At 42.7% G+C, this 19,174-nt stretch overlaps 1 protein-coding gene across 2 annotated transcripts in view; it reads left to right on the forward strand.

Annotated features, from left to right (window-relative positions):
- The window catches only part of LOC135225648 (uncharacterized), a 112,854-nt gene that overhangs the window by 77,918 nt on the left and 15,762 nt on the right, over positions 1-19,174 (forward strand). For both annotated transcript variants that reach the window (XM_064264976.1, XM_064264974.1), the window contains exons 4-6: positions 2,716-2,830; positions 3,147-3,226; positions 15,681-15,736. In XM_064264976.1, coding sequence (XP_064121046.1) covers positions 2,716-2,830; positions 3,147-3,226; positions 15,681-15,736 — 251 coding nt within the window. The remainder of the gene's footprint in view (positions 1-2,715; positions 2,831-3,146; positions 3,227-15,680; positions 15,737-19,174) is intronic.

Genomic DNA, 19,174 nt, shown 5'->3' on the forward strand with positions numbered 1-19,174 from the left:
AAGCTATCGCTCGTTGTAGGAGAGAGTCTTCTAACAAACTCTATCAAGGGAAGTGGAGAATCTTCAGAGAGTGGTGTAGAAGTGCTAAAGTCTCTCACTTCTGCGACCTCTTTAACAGAAATAGCAGATTTTCTTCTATTTCTTAGGAACTCTAAGAAACTGGCTCCTTCGACGATCAGAGGATATAGAGCCATGCTCTCTTCGGTTTTTCGACATCGAGGTTTGGATATTTCCTCCAATTCAGATCTGTCGGACCTCATTAGGTCTTTCGAAACCACTAAGCTCCCGCAAGATACAGTGGCTTGGAACTTAGATGTGGTGCTTAAGTTCCTCATGGGGCCACCGTTTGAGCCTTTGAAGTCGGCTTCACTCAGGAACTTGACTAAGAAGGCACTCTTTCTTATTGCACTAGCTTCTGCTAAGCGTGTCAGCGAATTGCACGCTATAGACAAAAGAGTCGGTTTCTCTCAAGGCAATGCTGCATTTTCGGTATCTTTGACCTTTCTAGCCAAAAATGAGAATCCTTCTAATCCTTGGCCGAGGAGTTTTGTGGTAAGGAACTTATCTGATTTGGTTGGACATGAGGAGGAGGAAAGGCTCTTATGTCCAGTCAGGGCTATTAAGCAGTATCTGTTTGCCACTAAGGGTATTAGAGGACAATCTTCTAAGCTCTGGACCTCGGTTCAAAATCCCTCTCGTCCTCTTTCTAAGAATGCTATATCGTTCTTTATTAGAGAGCTTATCAGGGAAGCTCACTCGCAGTCCGAGAACGACAATCTTTCCGTTCTGAGAGTTTAAAGCTCACGAGGTTAGAGCAGTGGCGACTTCTTTAGCATTCAGAAAGAATTTATCTTTAGCTTCGATTCTTCAGAGCGACGTTCTGGAGATCGAATTCGGTTTTTGCGAGTCATTATCTCAAAGAGATAGAAACGGTTTTCGAGAATTGTAAAACGTTAGGTCCGGTGGCGGTTTCTGGCATGGTGTTGGGAGAAACGGCACAGGGGTCGTCACCTCTATGCTAACTTTTCACCTTGAATAGGTTGTCGAGTTCAAGGGAAGCTGGGGGTACTGAGTACCTGGGATACTCACCAGTCTGTTAGGTCAGATTTTACAATGGTTGGGTATATGTTTTTAAATCTGGTGTTGGTGACAAATGTTTTGTATGATTGAATTTCTGGTCTTAGCCCAGGGCAAGGGCAATCTTTGTTGTTACTATCCTCCGTCAGTCAGCCTTGACTCGCTTGAACTACGGAAGGATTCCACTCCTGTAGAGGCTAACTTTGGTCAAATTCCAATTCCTCTACAATAGTAAGAAGAGCACCGACCAGAGGCAGTAACAGTCTGCTGTAGCTCTCTTACAAGGTTTCGGTAAGTACAACAGACACCTTGAGTGTTTACTGGTATTGCAATAAATGTAACCATTTAAAAATACTAGTGGTCCACTGAATCCCACCTTCCCATAAATGTGTAATCAGCTCTATAATTGTTCGGTAAGACACTACAATAAAAATGAAATTTTCATTATTAAATGAAGTTTTATTGTATACTTACCGAACAATTATGATTATACCCACCCTCCTCCCCTTAGTGGACGGACGGGCAGAAAGAATTGGATTCACCTGGGCAGTTGTACCTGGTTCTCCCGCGAGTGGAGGGAGATGACGTCATCACCACCAGTGTTGGCGACGCCGACGCGCTAAATTTGAATTTAGTATCCTGCCGCTCGTGGAAATCACGGCCCTATAATTGTTCGGTAAGTATACATAAAACTTCATTTTAATAATGAAAATTTCATTTTCGACCATTTCGGTAGAGTTAAAGTTGACCGAAGGTTGAAATTTTGGCAAGTATCGATATTTATATGAAAATATTTCAAAACTGATAAAAGCTACAATCATGAGTATTTTATTGTTGTATTCTACATGAAAATGCGCACATTTTCATATATAATACTTCATGTAACGGCTAATTTACAATGGTACAAAAATTATGTCAAAGTGACGAAATAATTTCCGAGATGTGTCACAGATACTTTTTAGTGCGGCAAGAAAGAAATTCGTGCTTGCGCGCCTGCGTAACGATTGTAAACAAAACAACACCTTGATCTGTGAACTCCCAGCATCCCCCAAGGCGCGTGATTCAAAAGTTTTAGGCTGGTAGGCCTATAAGTATTTTTCCGCGAATTTAAAAAAAAAACTTTTGTAAGTCGACGTAAAATACGTCCAGTCGGCACCCGAGAGACAAAAAATGTCGACGTAAAATACGTCCAGTCGGCGTAAGAGGGTTAACCCTGAAGACGTGTTTTAATTCATTTCAGTGGACATTGTAAATGCTGTACATGCATCACTGGAGATGAAGTTACTGCTTTCTTCCTTTTCTGTATCTGAGTCCACTTTGGTTTGTCATCCATCATCTAATGTACAGCTTTCACCATCATCCCTCATTCACATTCAAAATTTGAATTGTTCTTCCTCAATCTCATAGTTTTTGTCTTGAGTTTGCATCTGTATTGTTGCCCATATATGTATTAAAGTTCAACTCTTTCAATGCACTTTTCACTTGAAATCCTGTATTCTTTTGTATTCAGCTGTATATTGGTAATGAAATCCAGCCTAATTGCTTCAGATATTCTGCTTGAGCAAAGTTAAGTCTTGACCTAATATTACTGTACAGTATTAACTGTTCTTTGTAAAGTGCTTTTATTTTTTCCTACAGCCACATTCATCAATCAATAAAAGGTGAAAGGAAGTTACCCAAGAAAGAAGCTGCACATTTACTGGAAGCATACAGCAGTCTTATAACATACATTAATCATTCTCTGGAGGAGTCGGTAAGCAAATTCCCTCAATAATACATTGTTCTTTAAAGTACAGTATATTTACAGTTGTGCTCGTTCATTTATCATTTGATGAATTTTATATCTTGCGTTGCAATATAGTTCTCAAGTTAGAAATTTTAATATTTATAATGTTCTGCATTACTTACAGCAACGTATTAGAGTAGTAATGATCTATTTTAGTGATTTCCTTTGCAGTAAGCTCCTCTACATAGAATATATTCATCCTATATGCACAGATTCATCTTTTCTTTGGTGTTGTGGGCTGAGTATTTGCATGCTGAGTCAGTTAAGGATTAATTTCTTTCAGGATCTTTCAGTACGGGAAATTTCTCGCCTGACGTCTGTTATCTTACCTGCTGTTATTGACATGACAGTATTATCATTGAGGTAAGGAAAGGAGCAAACTATTATCATTAAGCTGACTTAATATAAATCCGTTTATCTTTTCCATTCCAAGGGCTCATGCAACCATCCAGCAAGTAGCCAAAATGTTTAATGCCTAATAAAAATGCTGTTACAGTATTTCTGTAATTTTTGCTTTTAATAAGGTCAAAAATTTAATTCCAAGAGTTAAAATAGGGTGTGATTTAATTTTAGTCAGTCTTGTTAGCATGCTATATTATCACGTTTTATTTGATGCTGTAGTAAATTTAGCCTTTTTTATAATTGAATGCTTAATTTTAATGCCCCCCCTAACGAGATTTTGCTATAAAAGCCTCAAACTACCAAATAAGGGAATTCTTGAAGGCAAAGTAAGTGTTTTTTAATAGATTTTTTTTTTTTTAATACTGTACAGTACTATGTGTAAAATATGGTTGCCTCAGTCACCCTGTAGTTGGAGCATCTGTCAGAGGCATATCTGCTTAGTAGACCTTTATTTATAATGAGAATACAGATTATGCATGCGCTTGCATCGACATAAATATGGAAACAAATCATGAAATCCTTATGTTATTTGTATTAGATGTTAGGTATTTCAGAAATGCCTGTGTTCAAGAAATTTCAGTGAAAATTTATTTTGTTCATGCAACTTACCTGACAGATATATATATAGCTGTATTCTCCGAAGTCCGACAGAATTTCAAAACTCGTGGCACGCAGTGGCGGGGCGGCCAGGTGGTAGGGGTACCCAATTCCCGCCGCTGGGAGGCGGATATCAGGAACCATTCCCATTTTCTATTCATATTTTTTCTGTCGCCGGTCGGTAAACAACTGTTTACAGACCTCCGCTAGGGATTTTTTGGATTGACTCGTTCTAAGTATCTGGATTGACTTTTGGTTATTGATTCTGGATTGTTGGATTGGCATACGCGATAGTGGACTGTTTTTTTATTTTGGATTGGCTTTTCTGTGAACGTGATGTCTGGATCAAGTTCAGTGAGTTTCAGAGTGTGTGTGAAGAGTGATTGCAAGGTGAGGCTACCTAAATCATCGGTAGATCCCCACACAGTATGTATGGGGTGTAGGGGGCATGTATGTTTATTGGATGATCGGTGCAATGAATGCGAAGGTTTGACCGATGATGGATGGAAAGTGTATGATTCTTATCGGCGTAAATTGGAACGCGATAGGATCAGGAGGGCTTCCTCCAAGAGCGGTTCTTCGAAAGGTAAGGGAAGTAACATTTCACCTGTATTAACACCAGTAGAATTTGTTTCACCTAATCCTGTGTTGTTGCCTGCGGGCCCTGATTCTGTGTCTGGAGAATGTAATGCCCTTTCTCTGATTCTAGAGTCGTTACGCACTCTAGAATCTAAAGTGTTGGCCTTGGAAACCGGCTCAATTAAAGTGTGTGATCGTGCCCCTAGTGTTGTGGAGGGGGCGTCAGATCGGCCCCATAATGCCTCTAGGCCTAGACCTCTATCAGACTCCCAGGACTCAGGGAGTGGATATGTCGAAAGCCGCAAGAGGGTTACGGGGGCTCCCCACCGATCTGGCGTCCCTTCGGCAGGACCTGTTGTTAGTTCCCAGGCTGCCAAGGAGCGTGCCCAGGCTCGCATCCTTAAGGACTGTTTTTCGTCCTCCGAGGCGCCCTCCCCGCGCAAGGGGTGGGGCGCTCGGAGAGACTCGCATCCTTTGAAAAGGACTTTTCCGAGTGAGGACGCTTCACATCCTCTCTCACCGTTATCGTTGCGGTCTTCACCTGCGTCGTATGACGCGTTTCCTCCGCAGAAGAGAGGTAGGACGTCATCTGAGGATGACGCTGAGAAGCGCTTCTTTCGCGCTTCGGAGAGGCAGGTAGCTGTACCTGTGAGAAGGAAGGAGGCGTCCCCTCGCCCCTCGTCTTCTCGCAGGTTCAGCCCTTCACCTCCTCTAGTTTCTTCACCAACGAAGAATATTCTTGTGTCTCTTCAAGACGAATTGTCAGCTTTAATGGCTCAGAAGATTCGCCCAGCAGCAGTCGAGCCTAAGCGTAGGAAGGCTGCCTGTCAAGAGGACGAAGCAGTCCCCCTTCTCCTCCCCTCGTTCGTCTCTGTCTCCGCTTGCTTCTCCGTCGGAGCTTCCTCGATCTCGTTCTACTTGTAGGAAGTCTCGTGGACAGGACGCTTTTCTTCCCTCTCGACGTCCTGCTCAGGACGCCTTTGAGGACACTCGGCAGGACGCTTTTGAGGACGCTCGTCGGGACGTTTTGATAGACGCTTTGCCTTACGAGAAGGCTTTCGAGAGCGCCCAGAAGGACGCTTGGAAAGCGAAAGCTGGACGCTTTAGCGGGAAGCGTAAGGACGCTTCTCTAGAGCGAGTTAGAGTAGCCTATCTTGACGCTCAGCGCTGTCAAGACGCTCTTCGTTCTTCAAGCGCTAAGGATCGACAGAAGGTCGGTCGCATTGAAGAAGCTGCTACTCCCAAACCTCGAAGGTCTTTGTTGAAGGCTAGACCCGTTGGGTGCACGCCCTCTCCAGAGGAGCAGTCTCCTTTGCCTCTTAGGGAGGAAGGAGAGCTTAGTAGTCCTGCGGACTCAGTTGAGGAGGAGCAGCCTTCGGTTTCGTCTGTTTCGGACTATAAAGTGCTGGTACGACTGCTACACTCGTCTTTTGGAGACAAGTTCCAGCCTGCAGCTCCCAGGTCTCCACCCTCTCAGTTTTCGTCATCAAAGTCTTGCAAGGTCCCGGAGTTCGTGGAAATGAAAACTTTGTTGTCCACCAAGAGGGCTTTTAACCCTTAAACGCCGACTGGACGTATTTTACGTCGAGATAAATTGTCTGTCGGGTGCCGACTGGACGTATTTTACGTCGACATACGAAAGTTTTTTTTTAAATTCGCGGAAAAATACTTATAGGCCTACCAGCCCAAAACTTTTGAATCACGCGCCTTGGGGGATGCTGGGAGTTCACGGATCAAGGCCTTGTTTTGTTTTGAAGCGTGACCCAGGTGCGCATGCACGATATCCCTTCTTCTCGCTCCAGCCAGCATCAGTAGCGCACCATCCGAGAGCGATCTTTCGTGAAAAGCGTGTTTTTCTGGACTTGTGCGAGACTTTGAACATTTGTATTGCTACAGGACATTCATAGATATGTCTCAACGACGTGTGAACCGTGAAAGGCGCGTTTTACCCGTCGGAAGGGATCGTGTAAGGCGAGTTTTGGACCTGGATGCTGGCGAGGGGCCAAGCACCCAGCATGACCCCGCACCTTAAGGCCGTTCTGTGCGGCCACGTGTGGCTGAAAGTGTTTCAGGAACACATCGTATGCCTTTGGTTACCCCTAGGAAGCATGTGGGCGTCCTTAGGGGCATTCGTAGGCATTTGGGAGGCCTCCAACCAAGGGACATAGACGAGTATCTTTCGGAGCTTGATCGGGAACATGTCACAAGTCCTCATTTTGATGGCGGATGGTCATCGAGTGATGAGGACATCAGTCCCGATGAAAGTGAGGATGAATATATGCCCCCAATGTCCATTCGAGGCTCACATCCCGAAAGTGAGCTCGAATTCAGTGGGTTCAGTGCTTACGAGGGGGAATCTGAGGAGGAGGGGGAGGGTGGGGATACGGGCTCAAGTTTTATCGCAGAGGACGATACAGAAAGTGAGGGCCCAACGGGGGTGGGTACCTTTCACGTGTGCAAATAATTCCGTGCCCGCAACCCCGTTGCGCGCGCACGGGCAACGTAGAAGGTCGGCTCGTCGCGCCAGCCAAGGTGAAGGTTGGTCGTCGGAGAGTGACGAGGGGTGGACGGAGGACCCCACCCCTCCTAACATGCACCCCTTCACGGCAACCCCTGGGATGACCATACCAGTACCCCTGACTGTTTTGGGGTTCATCCAGCTTTTCCTGACGCGGGAATTGCTGGAATACCTGGTACACGAGACGGTGGACTGCGCTCGGTACTGCCGGTATGAGCTGAGGACGACCTTGTCGTATTACTGGCGGGGTTGCAACCTCATTGACATGGCGCATTTTTTGGGGCTCCACATTTATTTTGGTATGACACCTGCTGTCGACGTCAGGCAATATTGGAGGAGAAATTATTTTTTATGTATGCCGAATGTGCCTGGCGTTATGTCCCGTGATAATTTCCTGGCGTTGGACAGGTACTTCAACGCCTTCAACCGAAGGGCCATACCCCGGAATAACAGTGATCGCCTCATTTTAGTGCGTACAGTGTTGGATTATATCCGTGAGCGGTGTAGTAATCTCGTGATTCCTGGAAAGAACCTGTCTTTGGATGAGGGGATGATGCCTTACAAAGGACGTCTTAGTATAAATGTATAACCCCAAGAAGCCAAAGAAATATGGTGTGAAATTCTTTCTCATTACCGAGGCCAACACTGGATACGTTGTGGACTTTTCAGTGTATACCGGGGTCTTCTCCACGCTGCGTGACACTGTATTCAACCTTGTGGGACGTTTCCGTAAACAGGGATATCACCTGTTTATGGATAATTATTATAACTCGGTATCCCTGGCCCAGGAACTGTATGAAGCAGGTGTTCACGTCAGTGGTACCCTTCGGTTAGTGCGTGGGGCCCCGAATGTCCTCGAGGTTCGCTAGTCATCCGCAACACCTGGCAAGAGGAGAGACAGAGTGGCGGCAGAAGGGCGCTGTCTTCGTCATCTGTTGGAAGGGTGTCCGACTCGTCCCCATGATTACGACGAGTCATGAACCCATCCAAGAAGAGATCGTACAGCGGAAGAAGACACGTCGACAGGGCCGAGTTGTGTTTGAGGAGTTTCGTACCGAGCGGCCTACCATCATTGGGCACTACAACAGGCACATGGGAGGAGTTGATCTCTTTGATCAGCTCATCCAGTACTATCCCTTCGCCAGGAGAACCAGAAGGTGGACACAGAAGCTCCTCAAATACATCCTTCAGTTGGCCCTCCAAAATGCCTACATACTGTACTGTGGGTACCGCGGTGACAATCTTCCGAGGTTGACCCACATACAGTTCCTAGAGGTAGCCGGGAATGCCCTCATCAACTTCGATCCCGATGAGTGGCCTTCCATAACTGAACCCCCTGCCCCGAGCTGCAGATCTTGCCCCTAGAGGAAAGGGCAGATAGGAGGGCCAACTTCGCTCGACCTGCCGCCGCCCCTGCTGACGACGCCCCTCTTGCTGCCGGCCCCGTCATCACCCTGCGTGTCGGCTGCAGCCAGGGGAACACATACTGGAGGCCTTACAAGGGCGAAGGCAGAAACGGTGCCGGGTGTGCCATATGAATGGCAGAAGGAGAGACACCCGGTTCTTCTGTCGTCTCTGCAAAGTTGCTCTTTGCAGGATAGGGGAGTGTGACCGAAAGTACCACACTAAGGTCATGTATTGGAGCGCGCCCCCTAAACCGACAGCGGAGGGCGCACGGGGGCCGCCGGGTCCATCAGCAGTAAGGGCGCACGTCTCCCTCCTCCACCTGTACCTTGTCATGTCGAGTGGAAAAAAATGCAACGCTTCAATGGAGGAGGGAGAAAACAAGAATAGAACGAAGAGTCAGGATTACGAGTGAGTATTCTGCATTTATTTTATATTTAGTTTTATAATTATTACAATTTTTTATATATCTGAATGTGTGCATGATAAAATAATAATAAGACATTTCATTGTATGCGAAAAGAGAAGTGTCACCTGCATTCCTTTTATTTATGTATTGGTACCAGAATCGAAGAATGTAATATATATATTTTACGTATAAAAAAAAAATTATATATATATATATATATATATATATATATATATATATATATATATATATATATATATATATATATATATATACATATAATATAAATATATAATATATATCTATATATAAATATATATATATATATATATATATATATAATATTTTTTTTTAGGGGGGTAATCTATATATTATAAATATTTTTTTTTTGGGGGTAAGCAAATTACTTACAGTCTAGTAATATTCAATCATTTAACCAGTTTCACTTTAAAACAAATTGCAAGTCTCTAGAACAATATCTCAATTTATGGTGAATATTTGAAAAAAATATTTTTATTCCCTCCGCGTCGCGATTCTCGGCGCGAATCTCCGAAATGCGTAGGTCACATTCTCCTAATATTTGTGCCTTTTCATATTACGCTTATTTTAAAGGTTTATATATGGAAATGTGCGCAAAAACATGCACAATATAACAAAAAATATTGGAAGGTTGTAGCATTTCTCATTTTTGAAATATTTGCATATAAAGTACGATAAGTACGAAAAAAACTACGATCGGTCAACTTTGACTCAACCGAAAAGTTCAAAAAAACGCATTTATAACATAAAAATCTTACAGTCTAGTAATATTCAATCATTTATCTTAATTTTAAAACAAATTGCAAGTCTCTAGAGCAATATCTCTATTTATGGTGAATTTTTTGAAAAAAAATATTTTTTTCCCTTTTTCCTTCCCGCGCGCGAATTTTCGGACCGAAAATCTCCGAACGTGTAGGTCACATTATTCCTAATATTTGAGCCTTTTCATATTACGCTTTTTTAAAGGTTTATATATTGAAATGTGCGCAAAAACATGCACAATATAACAAAAAATATTGGAAGGTTGTAGCATTTCTCATTTTTGAAATATTTGCATATAAAGTACGATAAGTACGAAAAAAAAACTACGATCGGTCAACTTTGACTCAACCGAAAAGGTTCAAAAAACGCATTTGTAACATAAAAATCTTACAGTCTAGTAATATTCAATCGTTTATCTTCATTTTAAAACATATTGCAAGTCTCTAGAACAATATCTGGATTTATGGTGAATTTTTGAAAAAAAAAAATTTTTCCCTCCGCGTGCCGATTCTCGGCCGAAAATCTCTGAAACGCGTAGGTCACATTCTCCTAATATTTGAGCCTTTTCATATTACGCTTTTTTTTTTTTTAAAGGTTTATATATGGAAAATGTGTGCAAAAAACATGCACAATATAACAAAAAATATTGGAAGGTTGTAGCATTTCTCATTTTTGAAATATTTGCATATAAAGTACGATAAGTACGAAAAAAACTACGATCGGTCAACTTTGACTCAACCGAAAAGGTCAAAAAACGCATTTGTAACATAAAAATCTTACAGTCTAGTAATATTCAATCATTTATCTTCATTTTAAAACATATTGCAAGTCTCTAGAACAATATCTCGATTTATGGTGAATTTTTGAAAAAAATATGCTTTTCCCCTCCGTGCGACGATTCTCGGCCGAAAATCTCCGAAACGCGTAGGTCACATTCTCCTAATATTTGAGCCTTTTCATATTACGCTTTTTTTAAAGGTTTATATATGGAAATGTGCGCAAAAACATGCACATATAAAAAAAAAATATTGGAAGGTTGTAGCATTTCTCATTTTTGAAATATTTGCATATAAAGTACGATAAGTACGAAAAAAACTACGATCGGTCAACTTTGACTCAACCGAAAAGGTCAAAAAACGCATTTGTAACATAAAAATCTTACAGTCTAGTAATATTCAATCATTTATCTTCATTTTAAAACATATTGCAAGTCTCTAGAACAATATCTCGATTTATGGTGAATTTTTGAAAAAAATATTTTTTTCCCCTCCGCGTGCCGATTCTCGGCCGAAAATCTCCGAAACGCGTAGGTCACATTCTCCTAATATTTGAGCCTTTTCATATTACGCTTTTTTTAAAGGTTTATATATGGAAATGTGCGCAAAAACATGCACAATATAACAAAAAATATTGGAAGGTTGTAGCATTTCTCATTTTTGAAATATTTGCATATCAAGTACGATAAATAGGAAAAAAACTACGATTGGTCAACTTTGACTCAACCGAAAGGGTCAAAAAACGTAGTAGGGACTGCGGGACGTCTTGAAGACTGGGCCAAGAGGTCCTGGGTAGCCTTCTCCTGTAAGCTAACTGCCAGGTCCTTCACCATAGTCTGGGGGAAGAGATGGTTCGAAAGAGGCGCAAAGAGAAGCTCCGCTTTCTGGGTTGTAGAAACTGATCTAGCCGTAAAGTTGCAGAACAGCGCTCTCTTCTTAAGAAAAGCAGTGCTGAAGTGAGACACTAACTCTTCCGAACCATCCCTGACAGCCTTGTCCATGCAGGATAACACACTGGACAGCTCCCCCAGACTTAACGAGTCAGGACTCCTAGATTGAAGATCTAGGACTCCCAAGCACCAGTCTAGGAAGTTAAAGACTTCGAGAGTCCTTAACAGTCCTTTCATGTGATGGTCAATCTCCGTAGGCGTCCATGAAATCTTAGCAGTCGACAAAAGGGACCTCTTCTGAGCATCGACCAGACTAGCAAAGTCCCCTTGGGATGACGAAGGGATCTTAACTCCTACTTCTCCTTTGGTCTCATACCAGATGCCACCTTTCCCACTGAGTCTTGAAGGAGGAAGGGCAAAAGTCGACTTGCCCTGATCCTTCCGACGTTCCATCCAATCTTGCAACTTCTTAACCCTTAAACGCCGAAGCGGTAAATAAAAAAATGACTCCCGTATGCCGGAGGGGTTTGAGAGTGAGCACGGAAGCGGAAAAAATATTTTTTTCAAAAAATCACAGCGCGCTTAGATTTCAAGATTAAGAGTTCATTTTTGGCTCCTTTTTTTGTCATTGCTTGAAGTTTAGTATGCAACCATCAGAAATGAAAAAATTATCATTATCATATATAAATAATGCGATATATGATAGCGCAAAAACGAAATTTCATATATAATTGTATTCAAATCGCGCTGTGCGCCAAACGGTTAGAGGTAACAAGTTACTTTTTTTTCCGTTGTAATGTGCACTAAATTGCGATCATTTTGATATATAACACATTGTAAAACGATAAAAGCAACACAGAGAAAATATTATCACAAAATGATGCATGAATTCGTAACTCGGACGTAAACAAATATTTTTTTCAAAAATTCACCATAAATCGAAATATTGTTATAGAGACTTGCAATTTGTTTCAAAATGAAGGAAAATGATTGAATATTACGATACTGTAAGAGTTTTAGCTTACAAATGCAGTTTTCGACCATTTCGAACGAGTTAAAAGTCAACCTCGAAAAGTCGCATCTGACCCCAACACAGTCCATCATGTATCTGGGGATTCAGATGGATTCAGTGGCTTTTCGGGCGTTTCCGTCCCAGGAACGACAGCTGCAAGGCTTAGAGAGAGTTTCGGCCTTCCTGGGGAAGGAAACTTGCTCGGTCGGCGAGGGAGTGGATGAGTCTGCTGGGGACCATTTCCTCGCTGGAGAAGTTTGTTTCCCTGGGGAGACTACACCTCAGGCCTCTCCAGTTTTTCCTGGCAGAAGAATGGAGAGTCAAAGAGGATCTGGATGCGACCTTTATGATCACCGAATCGGTGAAAAACCATCTAAGATGGTGGTTAGATCCTCGGAAGTTTCGAGAGGGTTTGTCCCTAAAGCTTCTGAGCCCCGACCTAGTGTTGTTTTCCGACGCCTCCGTGTCGGGATGGGGAGCAACACTGGGAGGGGAAGAAGTGTCAGGCGCCTGGAGGGGGGAACAGGTGTCCTGGCACATCAATGTGAAGGAACTAGCGGCGGTTTTCCTGGCGCTACAGTTCTTCCAGGAAAAGGTTGCAGAAAAAGTTGTCCAGGTCAACTCGGACAACACCACGGCCCTTGCGTACCTAAAGAATCAAGGAGGTACACACTCCCGTCCTCTATTTTACTTAGCGAGGGAGATTCTGCTGTGGGCAGATGCAAGGCGAATCAGGATCCTGACGAGATATATCGCAGGAGTCCAGAACGTCAGAGCAGACCTTCTCAGCCGACAGGATCAGATCCTGCCGACGGAATGGACTCTGCACCAAGACGTCTGTCGGGAACTATGGAAACTGTGGGGACGTTCCTTTAAGTCGACCCTATTTGCCCCCCGACGTCGAGGACGAAGAGGTTGCCTCTTTATTGCTCCCCTGTGTTGAATCCGGGAGCAGTCGCTATAGACGCTCTGCTCTGGAACTGGACGAACCTGGACCTGTATGCCTTCTGCTATTCAAGGTCATGGGGGAAGTCATAAGGAAGTTCGCGGCATCGGAGGGGACGAGGTTGACCCTGGTCGCCCCGATGTGGCCCGCGAAAGAATGGTTCACGGAGGTAATGTCCTTCCTCGTAGACTTTCCAAGGACGTTGCCCTGGAGGAAAAATCTACTCAGACAGCCCCACTTCGCAAGATATCACCGAAACCTCTCCGCTCTGGGTCTGACTGCGTTCAGACTATCGAAAAGTTGGCCAGAGCGAGAGGTTTTTCTAAAGCCGCTGCGAAAGCGATCGCCAACGCAAGGAGGGCTTCATCGAGAGCTGTTTACCAGTCGAAGTGGGCTTCCTTCAGGGTATGGTGTAGAAAGGAGGGAATTTCCTCTTCCACTACCTCTGTGAGCCAAATAGCCGATTTCCTGCTATTCCTAAGGAATGTGCAGAAGCTGGCAGTCCCGACCATCAAGGGATATAAAAGTATGCTGTCAGCAGTCTTCCGACATAGAGGCCTAGACCTTACTGACAACAGAGATCTTCACGATCTCTTGAGATCGTTTAAGACAACCAAGATACCTCAGGCGAGGCCTCCTTCTTGGAACTTAGATTTAGTTCTAAGACTTTTGATGTCGAGTCCTTTCGAGCCTCTCCATGCAGCGTCTCTTAGGAACTTGACGAAGAAGGCTCTTTCCTAACTGCTCTGGCGCGGCGAAGAGAGTTAGCAAAATTCAAGCCTTATTAGTAAACAGGTGGGCTTCAAAGGTGACAATGCTGTCTGCTCTTTGAGTCCCACTTTCTTAGCGAAAAATGAAAACCCGTCTAACCCTTGGCCCAGGAGCTTCGAAATTAAGGGTATGACAAGCCTTGTGGGCCAAGAACCTGAGAGAGCCCTGTGCCCTGTCAGGGCTCTAAAGTTTTATGTTCGCAAGACAAAGGAGGTACGAGGTCCCTCAGATAATCTGTGGTGTTCGGTAAAAAGACCCGATCTACCATTATCCAAGAATGCTTTGGCTTTCTTTCTGAGAGACGTGATAAAAGAGGCTCATTCGTCTTACCAGAAGACCGATTTGAGCCTCTTGCGAGTGAAAGCTCACGAGGTCAGAGCTGTCGCAACCTCGCTTGCCTTCCAAAGGAACATGTCGATCAAGGACATCCTTGACGCCACCTTTTGGAGGAGCAATTCAGCATTCGCCTCACACTACTTAAGAGATGTGAGAACGATATACGAGGACTGTTGTTCTCTTGGGCCATACGTTTCTGCAGACACAGTTTTGGGGGCTGAAGGTAGCTCTCTCCCTATCCCTTAGTTAGGTTTAGGTTAGTTTTTAGTTGTCGTGTTTTTGGTTGTGGTGAGTCTTGTGTGAAGACCTCCCATCTCTTAGTTAGTGTTCAGGGGGTCTTGGATAGTTGGTCAGGTGGTGGTCAGTTGCTTCGTTGCCCTCATATGTATGGCTCGATGGTCTTGTCACGTTGAGGTCACGTCCCCGTTGACAGAGCATCCAGAGCGCACCAGCACTACAGGTCTCCACCTGGCTGGCAACTCTGATTAAGCACAAGCAGGCTTAAGTGACAGTAATCACAGAGTCTACTTTGCTAACAGGTGAGGAACCAAGGTGTACATCATCTACTTAATTTAAGTTTCCTACAAATCCTATTCTGTCTCTTCCCACCATCCGAAGGTGGGATTCAGCTATATATATATCTGTCAGGTAAGTTGCATGAACAAAATGTTATTGTTATAATACAATTAAGTTTGTTCATACTTACCTGGCAGATATATATAATTAAGTGCCCACCCACCTCCCCTCAGGAGACAGTGGCACACATACTGTGTGGGGATCTACCGATGATTTAGGTAGCCTCACCTTGCAATCACTCTTCACACACACTCTGAAACTCACTGAACTTGATCCAGACATCACGTTCACAGAAAAGCCAATCCAAAATAAAAAAACAGTCCACTATTGCGTATGCCAATCCAACAATCCAGAATCAATAACCAAAAGTCAATCCAGATACTTAGAACAAGTCAATCCAAAAAATCCTAGGCGGAGGTCTGTAAACAGTTGTTTACCGACCGGCGACAGAAAAAATATGAATAGAAAATGGGAATGGTTCCTGATATCCGCCTCCCAGCGGCGGGAATGGGTACTACCACCTGGCCGCCCACTGCGTGTGCCGCAAGTTTTGAAATTCTGTCGGACTTCGGAGAATACAGCTATATATATATCTGCCAGGTAAGTATGAACAAACTTAATTGTATTATAACAATAACATTTTCATATTTAGATGTTAAATTCTTGCCATGTTTCATGTTACATTTATACTAAAGCTAAGACAGCACTATACTAGTATGTTTAATACAACCTCAGAAATTCTTTATTACTTATAATTATGTTTAAGCAAGCTGTTAATGAAATTATTTACAATTTTACAGAAAGGAGAAGTCTGATGTTGCCCAGTCAATATACAAGAAGATAACATTACTATTAGGTAAGTTTCTGCAAAGCCAAGTTCATTGATGTATGTAGTATTAACATATCTACTATACCTTGATTTGTAGCAAATGTATCTACTATCAAAATTTAAAACAACAGGGGGCAAACTAAACTGGCTTTAAAAGGACGGAGGCAAAGCACGTCCTCTCTTAAAGGCGGTAAGAAATTAACTAACAGGGTCACGAGTTAAAGTGGGTTATGTGGGTGGCTCCACATGTCTCGTGACCAAGCACGGATGCCAATAGTCCCTTGCGTACACAATTATTTTAAACTTTACCGGTTTCCAGCTTGCGCTGAGTATTTATCCTAATGTTGAGACCTCAGGTTTGGAAGTTATGAAAAATACAAATTGGTTAAAAATTTATCATTTTGAGTTTCAAAATAGGGCTTTGACTCTGTTAATCCTGATGTGTAACTTTTGGTTTACATTACAATTTTAATGACACTGTAACACCTCAGCAGACTCTTCAAGGGTCTGTCATTTGAAAGAGTAATATTTTCTATATATCTTATTGGTAACAGCAATTCCACATACTAACTTGTACTTCACACCTAACATTCAATTTAAGAGATTTATTTAAAAATGTATGACATAGAATAATGATGGCCAAGTAACAGTTAATGCTAATAATGTAGCTGATAGTACCTAAGTCCATGATGTCGAGTTTTACCTACAATATTGCAATACACCCCCTGAACACCTGAATAAGCCCTGGTCACTTACCAGCCCGAACCATCATTTATTAAAAATTTACCAAATCTTTGGTTAAAATAAACGATCAGTGTTGCCAATCTCCTGGCAAACACCCTCGTTACCTAGTTACCAGCCCACCGCTGGTAGCCCTGCCTCATGGGCCGGTCACACCTGCCCTCTCACGTCAATCACTTATCGTTTGCGGTGGAGTACAGATGTATCCACAGCAAACTCCTTTTTGGTCTTGCCCGGCCTTCATTTGCACCTTTGATTTGATTGATTTTGGTGACGAATTACGCATCCCTTTGGATTACGGTTGGATTGCTCTTAATACCTTGTCATCAGACATTGATTCTGCAAAGGAAGAAACAACACAAGCTACGACAACGAGTACTGCATTCTCGGCCACAACATCACAGAAAACGACGAGCGGAAGTTCAACAATGTATCGTCTTTGCCAACAATGCAATAAAAGGATGAGTACCCTATGACACGATAGTCATTCCTTATGCGTATATTGTAGGCCTGTTCAATATAATGTAAAGACCAGATGTTTGGAATGTCAGTAGTGGTCTTTGGACCTGATGTTAGGGTATCTCGAACATAGGAAAGGTCTTGGATTAAGAAGTAAGTGTAGGCAGGAAGAGACTAACGTAGATCAAGATAAAGACTTAGAGACAGTGCTCTTTAAGAGACTTGAGAGTAGGCTGACATCGAGTATGACATCTCTGTTACCGATTTTATGTCAAGATTAAGTGAGGATAGATCGAGCAATAGGGATACTGAAATTACTAATCGTTCTTTTCCAGCTCCCCTGCCTGTTCCAGAACCAGCCCTAACCGGTGCTGGGGGTTATGGGGATCCGCAAGCCCACAGGGCAGGATCCGCCGTCCCCCCTGGCGCGGAGCAGGCAGTGTTGGCAGCAGATTCCCCTTCCCTCGATGTGTAAGTTCTCAGGATGATAAAAACTTAGGTCAGATATAGACGAGTAGGGATAATAGGCTACATAGTGTTTAGTTTAGGAAGAGAAGTGCAGGCTTCTTCGGGTCGGTTTTCTATTAAAAGTAGTAGTTTATAGAGGCTCAGTGTCCTTGAGCATCTTTAGGCTTTTTCCTGCTTCGAGTTCCTTGCATCAGAAGCTTTTAGGCCATGGTTGTCTTTCAGATATGCTCCTTCGTCTTTAAGGTTACTTTCCTCTACTTATACGATACGATAATTGTTAATATCAACTAATTCTCCGTTCAATGCATATTGACTTACGATATTCAGTATGGAGAGAAATTGAATAAAATTAACTACGGTTAGCCTAGTGTTCACGATGATATATCGTATGCATATTCAGTAGCCTAGCCTAGCCTAAAGTATTCGCTGTACAACATATCGGTAGTTATTTTTATATTGGCTAAAGCTGTAGGCTCAAGGCATTCTGACTTCGGATAATTCAGTACAGGTGTAATTGAAAACGAACGAGAATCCGATCTGAGGATAATTAATATGAATGTAATCGAACAGAATGAAGATCGGATTCTGTCCGACTAAAGCATTATAATTGTATTATATGTATCATCATATTAGCGTAGTATAAACACTAACTCTGCAGTCATTCACGCTGGAATCAGCGGATGACGAATACGGGTTTGCGTCGCCGTATCCATATCATTCTCTCCTGATTGCCTAAAACGACTAACGTAACAACACTTGTGCCAAGTTTGTACAAACGTCTTGAAGGAGACGTGTGTTCAACTATGTTGACATTTAACATAGTCAATGAGGTATCTATCTTGGGGCATATAATCAGATGTCAGATATAAGGAATTCGTATGTATGACGTCTTCATACGTTTAACAGACTATTGCCGTCAGTAATTACATTGCGCTTATGTCAATTACAGTTACAAATTATTACCAGTCGTATTATCAAATTACAATGACAACTGAAATTAATATTAGGCCTATTAAAGTTAATTTAATTACCTTTAAATATTATTTTATTACTTTTCAATTAAATTACAATTACACTAGCTTGTCGTCAAACAGCACTATTGTAAGGAGGTGTGGCTTAGACAGACAAGATGCCGGCTAGTCTGTCTTTTTTTCCTTGGCTCCAGATTCAACCATATCACTTGGTCTCGGCTAATGTTTTTGTCCCTTGTTAGCATATTAATGAATATCTGGATACTTAACTTATAGAACGAAGTCATACTGTTCGTCTTACGATGTAATTTAAGACCAAAATTTGACTGATACGTCTCATTGGAAGCTAGTTTTTCCCTCGGGTTAGATGGCGTTAAATTTAGGATTCCGTTCGTTTTTCACTCGTTTTCATAGGTATTACGAACCTTACACTTTATATACTTTATTAATCCTTTGTCTGTGTGAAAACAACAGTAATGAGCTCTTTCATGCTATTAGTTTCTTTTACCACGGCTGCGTTTGAATTCATACAAAAGCTCGGGACTTCTGTCCAGGTTGCTGATGCACGTAATTTTGCCTTATTAGCTTCAGGTGCATTTATAACATGAATACAGTAATTACCGTCGCACGCGGATGAATACAATAACGGATGTTGTTATAGGAGTCGATCGCATTAGCAACAAGTTCTCGTTCGGTTGTTCATAGCTGTACGGAGTTATACGAGTATATTATCGTTAAGATAACACCCTTTTAACTTAGAAGAGGGTGCAATTTACGGAGGTGGAGATGTTAGATGATTGTAATCTCTCTCTCTCTCTCTCTCTCT

Source organism: Macrobrachium nipponense, chromosome 13, assembly GCF_015104395.2.
Source record: "Macrobrachium nipponense isolate FS-2020 chromosome 13, ASM1510439v2, whole genome shotgun sequence".
NCBI lineage: Eukaryota > Metazoa > Arthropoda > Malacostraca > Decapoda > Palaemonidae > Macrobrachium > Macrobrachium nipponense.